This window comes from Phyllobates terribilis, unplaced genomic scaffold (genome assembly GCF_046119375.1).
Source record: "Phyllobates terribilis strain yellow unplaced genomic scaffold, ASM4611937v1 Scaffold_4__5_contigs__length_816908805, whole genome shotgun sequence".
Classification (NCBI taxonomy): domain Eukaryota; kingdom Metazoa; phylum Chordata; class Amphibia; order Anura; family Dendrobatidae; genus Phyllobates; species Phyllobates terribilis.
Window position 1 is genome coordinate 483,815,897 of NW_027362764.1, and position 18,802 is coordinate 483,834,698.

General features: G+C 44.6%; 1 protein-coding gene across 2 annotated transcripts in view; it reads right to left on the bottom strand.

Annotated features, from left to right (window-relative positions):
- The window catches only part of BLOC1S5 (biogenesis of lysosomal organelles complex 1 subunit 5), a 53,551-nt gene extending 47,075 nt beyond the window's left edge, over positions 1-6,476 (bottom strand). The window contains exons 1-2 of one of the 2 annotated variants that reach the window (XM_073678745.1): positions 6,253-6,472; positions 644-726 (exon numbers count right to left, since the gene is read on the bottom strand). In XM_073678745.1, coding sequence (XP_073534846.1) covers positions 644-726; positions 6,253-6,361 — 192 coding nt within the window. In that variant the 5' untranslated portion in view covers positions 6,362-6,472. Of the gene's footprint in view, positions 1-643; positions 727-6,252 lie in introns of both variants that reach the window. The other variant, XM_073678747.1, reaches the window with a different exon arrangement.
- Positions 6,477-18,802: the final 12,326 nt, after the last annotated feature.

The following is an 18,802-nucleotide window of genomic DNA, read 5'->3' on the forward strand; positions in this document are numbered from 1 at the left end:
CAGTTTTTCCACAGACAGCACTCGGACAGAAAATATGGTCGTGTGAATAGCAAATTCTAGATGTGCAATGCTGACAGACTCAGACCCAAAAAGTCTCAGGGGGCGATTCTCTTGCCGATCTTGATGAGGTGTTGTGTTGGAGAGTACGCTTCTGATTCATTAAGAAGTGAATGTGCACCTCATCATAAATCTTACTCCAGCCTCAGGAACAGGTATTTGAACAGGGCTGTGTACACTTTTTATTCTACTATACATATTATATTTAAACGTGTTGTGTTACTTTTTGTGCATTGATTTATTGCTGATTGTAACAGCCTTACTGTCATCCCTGATATTGTGGGCACAGTAGTTAAGATAGCTGTGATCTTTATATTTGTCATAAAGAGTAATACTACTGACCCATATGTTCTTTGGAATGAGAATTTCACATGCATGACCACTGTTCCCATTATAAATTAAGCTATGGTCATACATTCATACAACCTCAGTTCTTGGGATCGCAGGGGTCAGACACCCCGATCATACATTTTTCTTGTGTATAGGTGATAAGTGTTTTGTGGGATAACCCCTTTATGGGGTGACATACAGAAGATGAGAAAAGAGAAAAAAAGTAAAAAGGGAAAATAGGAGTGGAATGACTGACCTCAAACTCTTTGATGAAGTAGCGGGTTTCGCCCTGAATGATGGGTCGATGATCCAACAATCTAGAATGAATTTCTCCGATATCTGTAAAATTATTTGAAATATAATAAAAACATAAATGTATTTTATACTAGGCTGCTGTTATATGAAGATTAAATACAAAATTTGCTACTACACGTGATCCCAGTCTGTGTAATACATCTGACTAAGCTCACCGGGCCGCTGAATTTATAGAGAAGTCTATAGAGCTGCACGGATTGATTCGTGGGACGCTGGTCCTTGGGCCAGGTCAGTAGTTTTTGGCTGCTGGACGGGAGCCTTGTGAATCGCTCACTTTCTTGTATGCCCAGCTTTTGATTTGCCAGGGTTGGTGCAATGTCAGCAGTGTGTCTCACAGATGCTGCACCGGGAATACCAGAAGGTAAGAGATTTCCAAGCCTCCTGCTCAGCGGCCAGAGACTACGGACCTGGCCGATAGACCGGCATCCCACGATTCGCTCTACCCATCTCTACCAATCAAGACTGCAAATTGTAAAGATAACTGGCTCCATGTGCCCATCCGCATTGTGGTCGTGTGCAGGAACCGCCCATGTACCTGCGCTGGTCTGGTCCGTGAAGTGGTCGTGTGGATAGTACTAGTAGCACAGTAACAGTGGGACCATGTGCTGTGCATGCTCCACTCAGACTGAAAACATGAACGTGTGAACATACTCCAAGAGTGAGCTCACATTATTCGTAGTGTATGCCAGAGTTATGTGTATACAGCCAGCAACTGCAAATGCTGGGTTTTAACCACTTAGGCCACATTCACACATTGAGTATTTAGTGAGGTTTTTACCTCAGTATTTGTAAGCTGAAACTAGGAATGGAACAATCAGAAAAAAAAAAGTATAATAAAAAAAAAAAACACCAAAACTCAAATACTCAACGTGTGAATGTGATATTAAAAGACTCTTTCAGTCTTTGACAGTGGCATGGTCCCAGTGGTACAGCAAATCGGGAGCCTGCTGAAGGCGTCAAGTCCCCTAGGAGGATTAAAGTTGAAAAAAAAAGATAGTATATTACATAAAATCGTTCCTAGTCCCAATATAAAAATAAAGACTAAACAAGACATATACAGCATTGATTTACTAGCCAATGTGATAAACATAATAGAAAAAAAACCTTCTATAAGAGTGTCATATCGCTGTAATGGTACTGACCTGGAGAATTATGCTGCCAGGTCATTTTTATTGCACAGTGAACAGCATAAAAGCCCAATCCAAAGAACAATGACAGAATTGTGTTTTTATTCCCCACCATTTCTCTGTACTCTCCGTTTTTTTTTCAATATATTATATAGTAAAGTAAATTCAAAACTACAACTCTGCCCTGAAAATAAGCCCTCATATGTCTATGCCGATAGAAAATGAAAAAATATCTATATTTTTTTAGTTAAAGGGGTTGTCCAGTACTTTATATTACCCCCCCAATGTATACCCTCCGGGGTCCCTAAGGATTTTTGTAATCAGTTTACGTTGCAGACACTGCCTGCGAGCGGCGCTATCACTGGCCGCTCACAGGCATCACGTGACCGCCGGCGCCGACATCCGCTGACGTCACGACAAGTGCTGGCAGCAGCCGGGGGTCCCTCTTCTGCGTTCCACTGGTGGCTGCTGGGTTGTGGGCAGGGGTTATTCGCTGCGTCACACCCGGCATCCACCGCACGCTCTCCCTTTCCCCATTCATTGGGAAAGCGCGCAGTGGATGCTGGGTGTGACGTGGGGTGGTAACCCCACCCACAACCCAGCAGCCACCACGGGGACCCCAGTGCTGAGTCACGCCTCACTTGTCGTGACGTCAGCACGGGGTCTCATGCTGCCTGTGAGCGGCGCTATCTGCAACGTAAGCTAATTACAAAAATCCTTAGGGGCCCGGGGGGATACATTGGAGGGGTAATATAAAGTACTGGACAACTTCTTTAAATACCTTGTAAAAATCCCTGAGCTCCCCTTATGTCGCAGCACTTTTCCATTACGTCACTCCATCACAGATATTCACATGTGTTGCTTTTGGAGCATACTATGTGAAATCTCTGCTTGTAGTTCAACTGGGTGTTTCTTCAGTCTTCTCTGACGAGGGGGGACGGGAGATGATGCTATCACTCCTCCCTCTGAGACACAGTTCCGCAGCATCTTGGAGGGAGGGGTGAAAGCGCACACCCCCAGAGAAAACTCTGAAGAAACACCCACTTGGCCTGCAAGCAGAGATTTCTTACTGCGCTCCAAATGCAACAAGTATGAATATCTCTGTAATGGAGTGATCAGGGGCATAACGACCACGGTTGCCGCTGCGACCGGGCGAGGGGTCACCGACACCAGCTGGATGTGCGTCCTCGGAGGCACATTCAGCTGAAATGTACTGCAGTGTACAAACCCATCAGGTCTATGTCCTGCAATACACGCTGCTGATCAATCAGAGGCCAGCAGTTGACGTTGGCGTGCACGTGACCGAGGGCGCATGGCAGTGATGGCATGAGCTCCCGTCTCACGCCGAAGTCAGCTGCCGGCTTAAGAAGTGGACGCAGTGCGGCGTGGGAGCAATGGGAAGGTGAAAGGGAGCGTTTTTTTTCTTCTGAAAATTGAACAACAGCGGCGCCAGCAGAATGGGGGCTATATACCAGGATGAGAGCCATATACCACGATGGGGGATATCTATACCAGGATGGGCTGTGCATTATACTATATGGAGGACTATGGGGAGTGCATTATACCATATGGAGGACTATGGGGAGTGCATTATACCATATGGAGGACTATGGGGAGTGCATTATACCATATGGAGGACTATGGGGAGTGCATTATACCATATGGAGGACTATGGGGAGTGCATTATACCATATGGAGGACTATGGGGAGTGCATTATACCATATGGAGGACTATGGGGAGTGCATTATACCATATGGAGGACTATGGGGAGTGCATTATACCATATGGAGGACTATGGGGAGTGCATTATACCATATGGAGGACTATGAGGAGTGCATTATACCATATGGAGGACTATGGGGAGTGCATTATACCATATGGAGGACTATGGGGAGTGCATTATACCATATGGAGAACTATGGGGAGTGCATTATACCATATGGAGAACTATGGGGAGTGCATTATACCATATGGAGAACTATGGGGAGTGCATTATACTATATGGAGAACTATGGGGAGTGCATTATACAGTTATATGAAAAAGTTTGGGCACCCCTATTAATCTTAAGCTTATTGTTTTATAAAAATTGGTGTTTTTGCAACAGCTATTTCAGTTTGATATATGTAATAACTGTTGGACACAGTAATTTTTCTTCCTTGAAATGAGGTTTATTGTACTAACAGAAAATGTGCAATCTGCATTCAAACAAAATTTGACAGGTGCATAAGTATGGGCACCCTTATCATTTTCTTGTTTTAAATACTCCTACCTACTTTTTACTGACTTACTAAAGCACTTTTTTTGGTTTTGTAACCTCATTGAGCTTTGAACTTCATAGCCAGGTGTATGCAATCATGAGAAAAGCTACTTAAAGTGGCCACTTGCAAGTTGTTCTCCTGTTTGAATCTCCACTGAAGAGTGGCATCATGGGCTCCTCAAAACAACTGTCAAATGATCTGAAAACAAAGATTATTCAACATAGTTGTTCAGGGGAAGGATACAAAAAGCTGTCTCACAGATTTAACCTGCCAGTTTCCACTGTGAGTAACATAGTAAGGAAATGGAAGAACACAGGGACAGTTCTTGTTAAGGCCAGAAGTGGAAGGCCAAGAAAAACATCAGAAAGGCAGAGAAGAAGAATGGTGAGATCAGTCAAGGACAATCCCTCAGACCACCTCCAGAGAGCTGCAGCATCAACTTGCTGCAGATGGTGTCACTGTGCATCGGTCAACTATACAACGCACTTTGCACAAGGAGAAGCTGTATGGGAGAGTGATGCGAAAGAAGCCGTTTCTGCAAGCACGCCACAAACAGAGTTGGCTGAGGTATGCAAAAGCACATTTGGAGAAGCCAATTTCTTTTTGGAAGAAGGTCCTGTGGACTGATGAAACCAAGATTGAGTTGTTTGGTCATACAAAAAGGCGTTATGCATGGCGGCAAAAAAACACAGCATTCCAAGAAAAACACTTGCTACCCACAGTAAAATTTGGTGGAGGTTCCATCATGCTTTGGGGCTGTGTGGCCAATGCCAGCAACGGGAATCTTGTTAAAGTTGAGGGACGCATGGATTCCACTCAGTATCAGCAGATTCTTGACAATAATTTTCAAGAATCAGTGATAAAGTTGAAGTTACGCAGGGGATGGATCTTTCAGCAAGACAATGATCCAAAACACTGCTCCAAATCTACTCAGGCATTCATGCAGAGGAACAACTACAATGTTCTGGAATGGCCATCCCAGTCCCCAGACCTGAATATCATTGAACATCTGTGGGATCATTTGAAGAGGGCTGTCCATGCTCGGCGACCATCAAACTTAACTGAACTGGAATTGTTTTGTAAAGAGGAATGGTCAAAAATACCTTCATCCAGGATCCAGGAACTCACTAAAAGCTACAGGAAGCGACTAGAGGCTGTTATTTTTGCAAAAGGAGGATCTACTAAATATTAATGTCACTTTTCTGGTGAGGTGCCCATACTTATGCACCTGTCAAATTTTGTTTGAATGCAGATTGCACATTTTCTGTTAGTACAATAAACCTCATTTCAAGGCAGAAACATTACTGTGTCCAACAGTTATTACATATATCAAACTGAAATAGCTGTTGCAAAAACACCAATTTTTATAAAACAATAAGCTTAAGATTAATAGGGGTGCCCAAACTTTTTCATATAACTGTACTATATGGAGAACTATGGGGAGTGCATTATACTATATGGAGGACTATGGGGAGTGCATTATATTATATGGAGGGCTTTGGGGAGTGCATTATATTATATTATATGGAGGGCTTTGGGGAGTGCATTATATTATATTATATGGAGGGCTTTGGGGAGTGCATTATACTATATGTAGGACCATGGGGGTGCATTATATTGTATGTAGGACCATGGGGGTACATTATATTGTATGTAGGACCATGGGGGTACATTATATTGTATGGAGGACTATGGGGAGTGCATTATACTATATGGAGGACTATGGGGAGTGCATTATACTTCTGCTATGGGGCCCCATGACTTCTATGCTCACCCCTGGTGAGTATAATACATGTTTTCTATTTATTAAAAAAGGAAAAAGAGCAGCAGAATAAGGTGAGCTCTGGGATTTTTACAAGGTATAAAACGGTCCTCCTCGTAACAGGCAGTTCCTAGAGCAATCAGGGGGCAGCAATTCTGTATGTGGGGCCAGGCTGATTTTCCAGTGAGATATCTGATCACACAGGTTTCTAATGACATTACACATATCAGAAAGTCACTGACTGCTGCTGTGCTGCACTACCAGGCACAGCCCGTGGACAGGAGAGGTGCTGTTTCTGGAAGTGATGCAGCCCCTATGTCTCCCGCTGAACATGCAGCCATTCTATCAATGTCCCCATAATACACAGTGTCGCCCTGTAGTAATGCAGTAAGCGGCCATACCCCTGCCGATAAGCTGGGTCGCAGGCCCCACGGAGTATCCGTTGTCCCGCTTCGGGCTCGGGGTTAGCGGGGCAGGAGCGGCCGCTCTGGCCGGTGACTGATTACTCATCTCGCTGTAGTGCGGGGCGCGCTCAGTCACGTGACTCCGCTGTCCTGCCGCTTCTATTTACACCAGGCACAGAGTCGCTGTCATATCTGTAACGCGGCTTCTGATTGGACACAAGCTGATCTCATCATTCACCAGATGTGTTTCGCGTCTTTTGATTGGGTCAAAACCATTACCCGCCTATTGTTGTCAGGAAGCGGTGTAAGGAGAGGGCATCGGTTTTCTGCTGGTGCTCACTTATGGAACTCGTGGCAGGAAGTGCTGCTGGGCTTCACTCTGTGGCACCCAGGCTGCAGGAAGTGCTGCTGGGCTTCACTCTGTGGCACCCAGGCTGCAGGAAGTGCTGCTAGGCTTTTCTCTGTGGCACCCAGGCTGCAGGAAGTGCTGCTGGGCTTCACTATGTGGCACCCAGGCTGCAGGAAGTGCTGCTGGGTTTCTCTCTATGGCACCCAGGCTGCAGGAAGTGCTGCTGGCCTTCTCTCTATGGCACCCAGGCTGCAGGAAGTGCTGTTGGGCTTCACTCTATGGCACTCAGGCTGCAGGAAGTGCTGCTGGGTTTCTCTCTATGGCACCCAGGCTGCAGGAAGTGCTGCTGGCCTTCTCTCTATGGCACCCAGGCTGCAGGAAGTGCTGCTGGGCTTCACACTGTGGCTCTTAGGCTGCAGGAAGTGCTGCTGGGCTTCACTCTCTGGCACCCAGGCTGCAGGAAGTGCTGCTGGGCTTCACTCTATGGCACCCAGGCTGCAGGAAGTGCTGCTGGGCTTCACTCTATGGCACCCAGGCTGCAGGAAGTGCTGCTGGGCTTCTCTCTATAGCACCCAAGCGGCAGGAAGTGCTGCTGGGCTTCTCTCTATAGCACCCAAGCGGCAGGAAGTGCTGCTGGGCTTCTCTCTATAGCACCCAGGCTGCAGGAAGTGTTGCTGAGCTCTCTATAGCACCCAGGCAGCAGGAAGTGCTGCTGCGCTTCACTTTGTGGCACCCAGGCTGCAGGAAGTGCTCCTGGTCTACACTCTGTGGCACCCAGGCTCCAGGAAGTGCTGCTGGGCTTCTCTATAGCACCCAGGCTGCAAGAAGTACTGCTGGGTTTCTCTATTGCACCCAGGCTGCAGGAAGTGCCGCTGGGCTTCCTATGGCACCTAGGCTGTAGGAAGTGCTGCTGGGCTTCTCTGTATGGCACCTAGGCTGCAGGAAGTGCTGCTGGGCTTCTGTCTATGGCACCCAGGCTGCAGGAAGTGCTGCTGGGCTTCTGTCTATGGCACCCAGGCTGCAGGAAGTGCTGCTGGGCTTCTGTCTATGGCACCCAGGCTGCAGGAAGTGCTGCTGGGTTTCTCTCTATGGCACCCAGGCTGCAGGAAGTGCTGATGGGCTTCACTCTGTGGCTCCTAGGCTGCAGGAAGTGCTGCTGGGCTTCACTCTATGGCACCCAGGCTGCAGGAAGTGCTGCTGGGCTTCACTCCATGGCACCCAGGCTGCAGAAAGTGCTGCTGGACTTCACTCTATGGCACCCAGGCTGCAGAAAGTGCTGCTGGGCTTCACTCTATGGCACCCAGGCTGCAGAAAGTGCTGCTGGGCTTCACTCTGTGGAACCTAGGCTGCAGGAAGTGCTGCTGGGCTTCACTCTGTGGCGCCCAGGCTGCAGGGAGTGCTGCTGGGCTTCACTCTGTGGCGCCCAGGCTGCAGGGAGTGCTGCTGGGCTTCTCTCTATAGCACCCAAGCGGCAGGAAGTGCTGCTGGGCTTCTCACTATAGCACCCAGGCTGCAGGAAGTGTTGCTGAGCTTCTCTCTATAGCACCCAGGCTGCAGGAAGTGCTGCTGCGCTTCACTTTGTGGCACCCAGGCTGCAGGAAGTGCTCCTGGGCTTCACTCTGTGGCACCCAGGCTCCAGGAAGTGCTGCTGGGCTTCTCTCTATAGCACCCAGGCTGCAAGAAGTACTGCTGGGTTTCTCTATTGCACCCAGGCTGCAGGAAGTGCCACTGGGCTTCTTCCTATGGCACCCAGGCTGCAGGAAGTGCTGCTGGGCTTCTCTGTATGGCACCTAGGCTGCAGGAAGTGCTGCTGGGCTTCTGTCTATGGCACCCAGGCTGCAGGAATTGCTGCTGGGTTCCTCTCTATGGCACCCAGGCTCAGTGGCATCTACTAAATAATTACATGTGTCCTCTATTGAGTAGTAATGATAAGTAAGTATTGTTTTACAATCAGAAGTCCTGGATTCTTATTACTATTCCATGAGTATAAAAATATGATGAAATGAAAATGCCATATGCATTTGCAGATGCGTTTTTCCAGTCAGGGAAAAAAAATGGCCGTGCATGTGAAGAAAAACACCATCTGTATAGCTCGCCCCAATTGTATAGAAAGCCATATGCAGCGGCTGATGACTCCCAGCGAACGTTCGGCTGCAGCGTGTATTGGGCAATATGCAACCCAGCACATGGATCGGGTCTGATGTGGATTGTCTGCAGCATTTCTGCAGCTCTTACCCATCATGATATATATGTGCTATATGCCAAGTTTGTTATAGACTAAAGCATTTTTCCCATTGCATTGCAGGAGGTGAAGTCCACAATGAATTCTGACACGCTGCAACATATAAAATCGCCGCAGGTCAGTTTACGCTTGGAAAATGTGCCCAACGGGTAGCTGCCATAGCATTGTGCTGCAGATAAGTCACACCAAATGCGCAGCTTGCCAAAATGCTGTGTGTGAAGGAACTACGGGTAAATGCATGCGCCTCATACTTGGTGTGGATACCTCCATGACTGCTAAATGAATGAGATTTTTAAACTTTCGTCTACACAGCGGCAGTGCAGCAGATGCACTCACAGTGTGATTGCCGGATCTCGTCGCCCCTGTCTGCGCCTGCTGCTTGGTGCTGTACTGCAGAAGGGAGTCAGCAATGACACTATGTGAGGGCAGCTGCAGAATTCAGACAACACTCGCTTGAACGCTGTCAATCATGATATGACAATGCTCATTTTACAGACTGAAGGAACGTAACGGTAAACTGAGCTTTTGGTCACGTCATGGGTGCTCCGAAGCCCCCTCATACGTATGCAAAATAAATCTTTTTTTTGTGTGCAACTAATCCTTTATATACCTGTATAATTGGTTTAGTTAGCATTCTGAACCCTTTGCAATCAATTGGGTAAAATTCTCAACCAAATTTACATATATCACATGCAGATGTTGATGCAGAAGCACAGAGGAAACGCTGCTGAAATGCAGGATCTATTCTGCGGAAAATCCACTTTAAATCTGCTACGTGTGCTTAAAAGGGGTATTCCAGTATTCCCGATCATCTGACATGCCAGTGCCTTCAATGCCAACATTCTATGTATACTGTCAAGCCCAGCGTCAGGGAAAGCCATGGTAATGTCAGTGAAGCATTGGGCACATTAACCATTCAGTTTGCTCCAGAATTCTGCTGTATGTGTCATGTGCTACCTGCCTTGAAAGGGTATTGCCTTTCATAGCCGAAGACGTCTTCTTATTCGATGTCCAGAGCAAAACGTGATTATGGAAATGGCCGAGCGGTGTTTCTGTACCACTATTTGCTTCTACTGGAGTTTTGGAAACGGCATAGCACAGTCCGCTCAGTTTATGGAGAATATGGAGGTGTGATGTTCCCACTCTGCACACTGTTTACATCTGAATGCTACGTGATCTAAAAACAGGCGATCAGTCGCAGTGCCAGGTGACAGGCCCCCCACCACTCTGATAGTGATGACCTATCCTAACCTTATCAGTATCATAGTCCTGGACAACTCCTTTAAAGGTGTATTCTCATCTCCAAGATCCTATCCCGATATATAGAAGGTGTAATAATAATAATATTAGCAAATACCTCTAATTAGAAATGTAGTATAGTTCTTCTGATAAGTTATGTCAATTACCTCATGTACAGGGCATTGCAGTAGCTTAGGTATCCATGGTTACAGCTAGTAACAACTAACTGTCACTGTATGGTTGTAACCATGGATACCTAAGCTACTGCAACGCACTGCACATAGGGTTAGCGACATAGCTAATCAGAAGAACTCTACTACATTTCTAATTGGAGATATTTGCTAATATTATTATTACACCTACTACATATTGGGATAGGATCTTGGAGATGGGAATACCCCTTTAAGGCTCATTCCAATGTTCGTGTTCACATACTAAAAAAAACATTGTACGAGGGTCATCAATGTTTGGGATCCAAGTTTCATCAGTGTTTATTCAGTGTCAGTTTTTACCATCAGTGCTTTTCATGTAGGGATAAATAAATAAATTACAAAACTTTGGTGACCCTTAGACATCACTTTTCAACTGTGAGGCCAGTAAAAAGCGGACATATCTCGGTGAGTTTTGCACGGACACATAAACTGCAAAAAAACACAGACATTTGAAAATCTCCAAAGATTATAAAATCATGGATAGAACTTGTTTGTGAATGAGACCTTATGCTGTAGTTTTTTTTTGCACTTTAAAAACTGCAGTCCCCAGAAATGTGAAAATCTGATTTACGTTTTTCATTTATTTACTTGCAAGTTTTATTGACTTTGCTGCATTTTCTAAAGTCCCCAACATGCTCCCATTTGTTGCAGTTTTGCTGCATTTTTTTCACGAGTGTGAAAATTGCAGGTCAGAAGATCACTAATTGGATCAACCTTAATTAACCTAGAACTTCATAACTGTTGTAATTAAAGGATTCAATTCTTGATCTATCATGTAGGGACTCCGAGAAAACACTCATTTCCATACAGTTAAGTAATAAGAACATCCAGAATGCGTAGAGAGCACATTATATTTATATAGTAAAGAAATTAAATGCCTTTTAAAGTAGTTTTATGTCTTTGCCCTCCCTGGAAAGCTAGAAATTTTTGAGATGCATGGAAAGAAATTCTATTTAGGGAACCTATGGGAGATATAAAAGGAAAGACAGATTTTCTGAACCCAGAGGCAAGATTTGTATGAACTGCAGTATATCCTAATTACTTACGCATTGTGGCAGATATAAGGCCTTGCATTTGAACAGCTGCGTAATTCTGCCCAGTGACGGGAAAATCATATAGAATATTTGGAATCGGCAATACGGGATGTAACAACCATGAAATACGCAGGTGTCCTAACATATATCTTATCTGCATTACTTAAAGTGACATTTGACCTAAACTAATCTTGTCTGTGGAATCTGGTGTTGTCTGTAAGCAGCTATTAACGGCTTTGAGTGTCCTTCAGTGAGATTACATTCCCCAAGATTACACACTTCTTTGCCTTTAACATATTTGCAAAATTTTTACTTTAAAAATTCCACTTTGGTTTCCTGCAACGCCAGTTTTCCGGTCTCCCACTCCCAGTATGCAGATGTTCTGTCTGTGCTGATGTTACCTTGGATGTCCCCCATCAGCTCGTGGCCTGCCACCGCTGACAGTGTACTGTCTGACATCTGTTTGGATTGACTGCTTTCCAGTTATAGTATCCGCTGCCAGTCTGTGCACTAGGATCTGTTGACTGGCTGAACCACAGCAGCCAGCCTACCCACAATAAGGGCAACCATCAGGGTGTGTGTGTGTGTGTGTGTGTGTGTGTTTGTGTGTGTATATATATATATATATATATATATATATATATATATATATATACACACACTGCTCAAAGAAAATAAAGGGAACACTCAAATAACACATCCTAGATCTGAATGAATGAAATATCCTCATTGAATACTTTGTTCTGTACAAAGTTGAATGTGCCGACAACAAAATCACACAAAAATCATCAATGGAAATCAAATTTATTAACCAATGGAGGCCTGGATTTGGAGTCACCCCCAAAATTAAAGTGGAAAAACACACTACAGGCTGATCCAACTTTGAGGTAATGTCCTTAAAACAAGTAAAAATGAGGCTCAGTATTGTGTGTGGCCTCCACGTGCTTGTATGACCTCCCTACAACGCCTGGGAATGCTCCTGATGAGGTTGCGGATGGTCTCCTGTGGGATCTCCTCCCAGACCTGTACTAAAGCATCGCCAACTCCTGGACAGTCTGTGGTGGTGGATGGAGCGAGACATGATGTCCCAGATGTGCTCAATCGGATTCAGGTCTGGGGAACGGGCGGGCCAGTCCATAGCTTCAATGCCTTCATCTTGCAGAAACTTCTGCCACACTCCAGCCACATGAGGTCTGGCATTGTCCTGCATTAGGTGGAACCCAGGGCCAACCGCACCAGCATATGGTCTCACAAGGGGTCTGTGGATCTCATCTCGGTACCTAATGGCAGTCAGGCTACCTCTGGCGAGCACATGAAGGGCTGTGCGGCCCTCCAAAGAAATGCCACCCCACACCATTACTGACCCACTGCCAAACCGGTCATGCTGAAGGTTGTTGCAGGCAGCAGATCGCTCTCCACGGCATCTCCAGACTCTGTCACATGTGTTCAGTGTGAACCTGCTTTCTTCTGTGAAGAGCACAGGGCGCCAGTGGTGACTTTGCCAATCCTGGTGTTCTGTAGCAAATGCCAAGCGTCCTGCACTGTGTTGGGCTGTGAGCACAACCCCCATCTGTGGACGTCTTGACCTCATACCACCCTCATGGAGTCGGTTTCTAACCGTTTGTGCAGACACATGCACATTTGTGGCCTGCTGGAGGTCATTTTGCATGGCTCTGGCAGTGCTCCTCCTGTTCCTCCTTGCACAAAGGCGGAGATAGTGGTCCTGCTGCTGGGTTGTTGCCCTCCTACGGCTCCCTCCACGTCTCCTGGTGTACTAGCCTGTCTCCTGGTAGCGCCTCCAGCCTCTGGACACTACGCTGACAGACACAGCAAACCTTCTTGCCACAGCTCGCATTGATGTGCCATCCTGGATGAGCTGCACTACCTGAGCAACTTCTGTAGGTTGTAGAGTCCGTCTCATGCTACCACGAGTGTGAAAGCACAGCCAACATTCAAAAGTGACCAAAACATCAGCCAGAAAGCATTGGTACTGAGATGTGGTCTGTGGTCCCCACCTGCCGAACCACTCCTTTATTGGGTGTGTCTTGATAATTGCCAATAATTTCCATCTATTGTCTATTCCATTTGCACAACAGCATGTGAAATTGATTGTCAATCAGTGTTGCTTCCTAAGTGGACAGTTTGATTTCACAGAAGTTTTGATTTACTTGGTTATATTCTGTTGTTTAAGTGTTCCCTTCATTTTTTTGAGCAGTGTGTGTATATGTGTGTATATGTCAATATTATTTCAGTTCTTCAATACAAAAAGTGAAACTCATATATTATATACTGTAGAGCCATTACAAACAGAATGATCTTATTCAAGTGTTTATTTCTGTTAATGTTGATGATTATGGATTAGAGCCAATGAAAACACAAAAGTCATTATGTCAGTAAATTAGAATACTTTATAACAACAGCTTGAAAAAAATTTTAAAAATCCGAAATGTTGGCCTGCTGAAATGTATGTTCAGTAAATGCACTCAATACTTGGTCGGGGCTCCTTTTGCATCAATTACTGCATCAATGCGGCGTGGAATGGAGGCGATCAGTCTGTGGCACTGCCGAGGTGTTATGGAAGCCCAGGTTGCTGTGATAGCAGCCTTCAGCTTCTCTGCATTGTTGGGTCTGGTGTCTCTCATCTTCCTCTTGATAATACCCCATAGATTCTCTATGGGGTTAAGGTCAGGCGAGTTTGCTGGCCAATCAAGCACAGTGATACTGTTGTTTTTAAACCAGGTATTGGTACTTTTGGCAGTGTGGACAGGTGCCAAGTCCTGCTGGAGAATGAAATTTCCATCTCCAAAAAGCTTGTCGGCAGAGGGAAGCATGAAGTGCTCTAAAATTTCCTGGTAGACGGCTGCGCTGACTTTGGTCTTGATAAAACACAGTGGACCTACACCATCAGATGACATGGCTCCCCAAACCATCACCGATTGTGGGAACTTCACACTAGACCTCAAGCAGCTTGGATTGTGTGTCTCTCCACTCTTCCTCCAGACTCTGGGACCTTGATTTCCAAATGAAATGCAAAATTTACTTTCATCTGAAAACAACACCTTGGACCACTGAGCAACAGTGCATGTCTTTTACTCCTTGGCCCAGGTAAGATGCTTCTGGCGATGTCTATTGGTCATGAGTGGCTTGACACAAGGAATGGAACACTTGTAGCCCATATCTTGAATATGTCTGTGTGTGGTGGCTCTTGAAGCAGTGACTCCAGCAGCAGTCCACTCCTTGTGAATCTCCCCCAAATTTTTGAATGGCCTTTTCTTAACAGTCCTTTCCAGGCTGCGGTTATCCCGGTTGCTTGTGCACCTTTTTCTACCACACTTTGTCCTTCCACTCAACTTTCCATTAATATGCTTGGATACAGCACTCTGTGAACAGCCAGCTTCTTTAGCAATGACCTTTTGTGGCTTACCCTCCTTGTGGAGTGTGTCAATTAGTGCCTTCTGAACATGTGTCAAGTCAGCAGTCTTCCCCATGATTGTGGAGCCTACTGAAACAGACTAAGGGACCTTTTTAAACATGGGAAGCCTTTGCAGGTGTTTGTTAATTATTCTAATTTACTGAGATAATGACTTTTGTGTTTTCATTGGCTGTAAGCCATAATCATCAACATTAACAGAAATAAACACTTGAAATAGATCACTCTGTAATGACTATATAATATGAGTTTTACTTTTTGTATTGAAGAACTGAAATAAATTTAACTTTTTGATGATATTCTAAATTAGTGAGAAGCACTTGTATATGGCAATTAGACAACTTATCAAAATAGCCCACTACTATCAATATTATTAGAAGAAATGTGTTGGAATCTAATGCATATCCTTTATTAAGTCATTTGAAAATATATAGCCTGGTCCTCAACCAACTCAACACTAACAATAAACATATACATGTGTAAAACACCAAGATGGTGGGTCTGGATCTTTATGGAATGACAACGAAAACCTCTACATACTGTTTCCTTTACTTATTCTAGAGCCTCCATGTTACATAGAATCCCGTTTTGCTTTTATTCATACATTTAAATTTCCCAACTGAACTTACTATGTTGGAGAACAGTATAGCAAGGTTTGTCATCTCGTTTTTACTGCACCTTTTTTGTTAGTGGAGTATTGGTGTTCTCTTTATAAATGTTATACAGTCATGGCCAAAAGTGTTAGCACCCTTGAAATTGTTCCAGAAAATGAAGTATTTTTCCCAGAAAATTATTGCAATTACACATGTTTTGTTATACATATGTTTATATCTTTTGTGTGTACTGGAACACAAAAAAATGGCAAATTGGACATAATTTCACATAAAACCTCCAAAATGGGCCAGACAAAATTATTGGCACCCTCAGCTTAATATTTGGTTGCACACCCTTTGGAATGAATAATTGCAATCACTCGCTTCCTATAACCATCAACAAGCTTCTTACACTTCTCAACTGGAATTTTGGATCACTCTTCTGTTGCAAAATGCTCCAGGTCTCTCATATTTGAAGGGTGCCTTCTCCCAACACCAATTGTAAGATCTCTCCGCTGGTGTTCAATGGGATTTAGATCCAGACTCATTTCTGGCCACTTCAGAACTCCCCAGCGCTTTGTTTCCATCCATTTCTGGGTGCTTCTTGAAGTAGGTTCGGGGTCATTGTCCTGGAAGACCCATGATCTAGGATGCAAACCCAGCTTTCTGACACTGGGCACTACATTGCTCGGCCAACAAAGGGGTGTTCCTGCTGCCACCTGCCAATAAGTTACTTAAAGGGAGAAGGGCATAGCAGATATAACTATTCAGAAAAGAACCATCCCTGCAATGTACTGAAGCCATCTTTCTCCAAAGTTCCACCACTGTGGCATCAAGACCTTCTCTGCACTGATGCACACAATGTTTTGACTTAATGGCTGCACGATGGCTCTAGACTTTAGTAGAACAGTATCAAGAAAAATGATAGTTCCTTGGGTAAAACTTAAGAACAAACAATCATTTTAACCGATCAATCACAGACCCTCATTGTCTAAAATTACATCTGCTGTCTTTGATTTTTTTCACCCAAAAGTTGGACAAAAGATCTTTCGTCCACGATTAATCTTTCTTTGAAAGAATATTGGAAGAGAGCTTGTTCATTCATGGCATGGTGTCATTGAACATTTATGTCTAGGTTGAATAGTAAAAGCCCCCACACATTAGATAAAAGTGGGCCAAATCTGCCAATTTCTTTTAGCAGGATTGGCCAACCATCTAATGGCCAATCTTTTGACTTCCCCCCGACAGATGATTTCAGAGAAGAGAAGGATCCAGTTTGTTGAATTTTAATGCCGATCCTTATATTCGGTTTGGAGATAAGCCACTGGCAGAGAAGCATGGCAGCAGCTCTCTCATAAAGAACACAGCATTGCTCGGCCGAGCATTCCTGTGTCTGAGGGAATCTGGAGAGATCAGCCAACAGCTTTCTAATGTGTATGACCAGCTTTATAGCCCATATGGACTAAATTATGTATGGCTGCTGAAGCATAATGATCAATCTCAGGCGATGTTTTGTTTGATGGCTGCTCAATCCTCATGCTACTTTAGAGGCTAAATCATAGGTTTGGTTTGGGGGTCTGAATTAATTTTGGGGTCTGATGTAGGGTCAGTATTAAAGTGAATCTCATCAGATTTCACAACACAAACTGCATTATTAATTACTAAATAGATCTTTTAGGGCAGGAGTCCCCAACCTGGGGAGCCACATGCGGCATGCGGGCCCATGATGTGCACTGCTCTGCCAAATGGCTATGAGAAAAAGGTCTCCAGATGGTGACTTTTCACCATCCCTGCACGGATAGGATGATACTGCCAGTTAGGCTACTATCAATATTTTGGTCAGTATTTTACCTCAGTATTTGTGAGCCAAAATCAGGAGTGGAACAATCAGAGAAGTATAATAGAAACACGTCACCATTTCTGTATTTATCACCCACTCCTGGTTTTGGCTTACAAATACTGAGGTAAAATACTGACCAAATACTGATAGTGGGGCTGCAACCTTAGAGGGGTGCTTGAAGCTATATGCAACAGTGTAATAAGTGTGCTTAATGCGAGAATACCAAATTTAGGGTAAAGTGGGAATCCCTATACTTTAAGTATGCTTCACATAAGGGAGGAGGGCATGTTTTGATGTGCCTTCTGTTGGAAAGCTTTGGTTTTCATTATACCAGTAATGGGGGACTTTGGATGTCACTACTGGGGACGGAAGGCGCTGGACGTAACTCTCAAGGTAATAAAGTGTGGGGACCACTGTTGTTGGGTATGTGCACATGGTAAGTATTTGCTGCAAACATTTTTGCAGAAAAAATGGGGCTCTTGGCAGAAAATATGCTGCATAAAAAAACCCGTTTTTTATGTGGGTTTTTTTATGCGTTTTTTTCCCCAGTCATTAAAATGGTTGAAAAATGCTGAAAGATTTGACCTTCTGCAGATCTGAAATGTCTTCATATCTGCAAGGAAAAATATGTAATGTGTGCATGAGACTTCAGGATTCTCATTCCCTTTGCTCGTAGTAGGATATCCTTCAGGTTTTGTGACAAAACTGCGCGAGAAAAAATGCGACAAATACGCAGCAAATACAAAAAATCAGCAAATACCCTTAGACCTGATAATGCTGCTTTATTTACTTTGAAAATCCAGGTCAGAATGGCTGTATAGTATTATGAAAGTTTAACTCATTTGCTGCCTACCTAGCATGATTGACGGCTCTGCATTGTCCGTCACTGCGCAATACAATCTGATGACAGACCTGCCTTAATTTAGGGGTCTGGTTGGAGGTCTTTATTATTTAGGGGGCTGGTTGGGTTCTGAATAAATATTGGGGTCCAATTTGGGATCTACGCAGGTGACGTAGGTGGAGACTTCATCCAAGTGTGCCACATAGGTGAGTGATCTTACATGATGCTGGAATCAAAAACAGCAGCCAAATTATTTGGTCGGGGAGTCTTAATTAATTATGGTATTTGGTCTATGGTCAATGCGGTTACATGTGTAGTGTATGTGAGGAGACAACTTTGTCTAGATGTGCCGCAATGGTCAGGGATGCTACAGCCTGAAGGAGCTAGATGATGCTGCCTGTATGAGTGATTGTGCTCCATACAGGCAGCAGGTTCAGTGAAATGATTTTTTTCATGGTGGCCCCAAAAAGTTCTTGCTCGCCTAATGTTTCCCCCTTTCCCCTCCAAAAATCCATCCTTCTACTCTCTCATCCTGCAGCTCTCTCCTGTCTTCACAGATTTCTGCTGCCTGGTCTCTTCCATTTGACATAGCCTATGCCCAAACTTTGTCCTGCTCATTCACATAGCCACAGAGACCAGTTTTTGCCTGTCTGAACCGCCCCCCCAATTCTCTAGTAATGAGGTAGAGCCCAGACTTATTAGCTGTACATGACTCAAAAATTTGTGATAGTGGTGGTGCCTGGAAAATGTTGAACCCTCAATGGTTC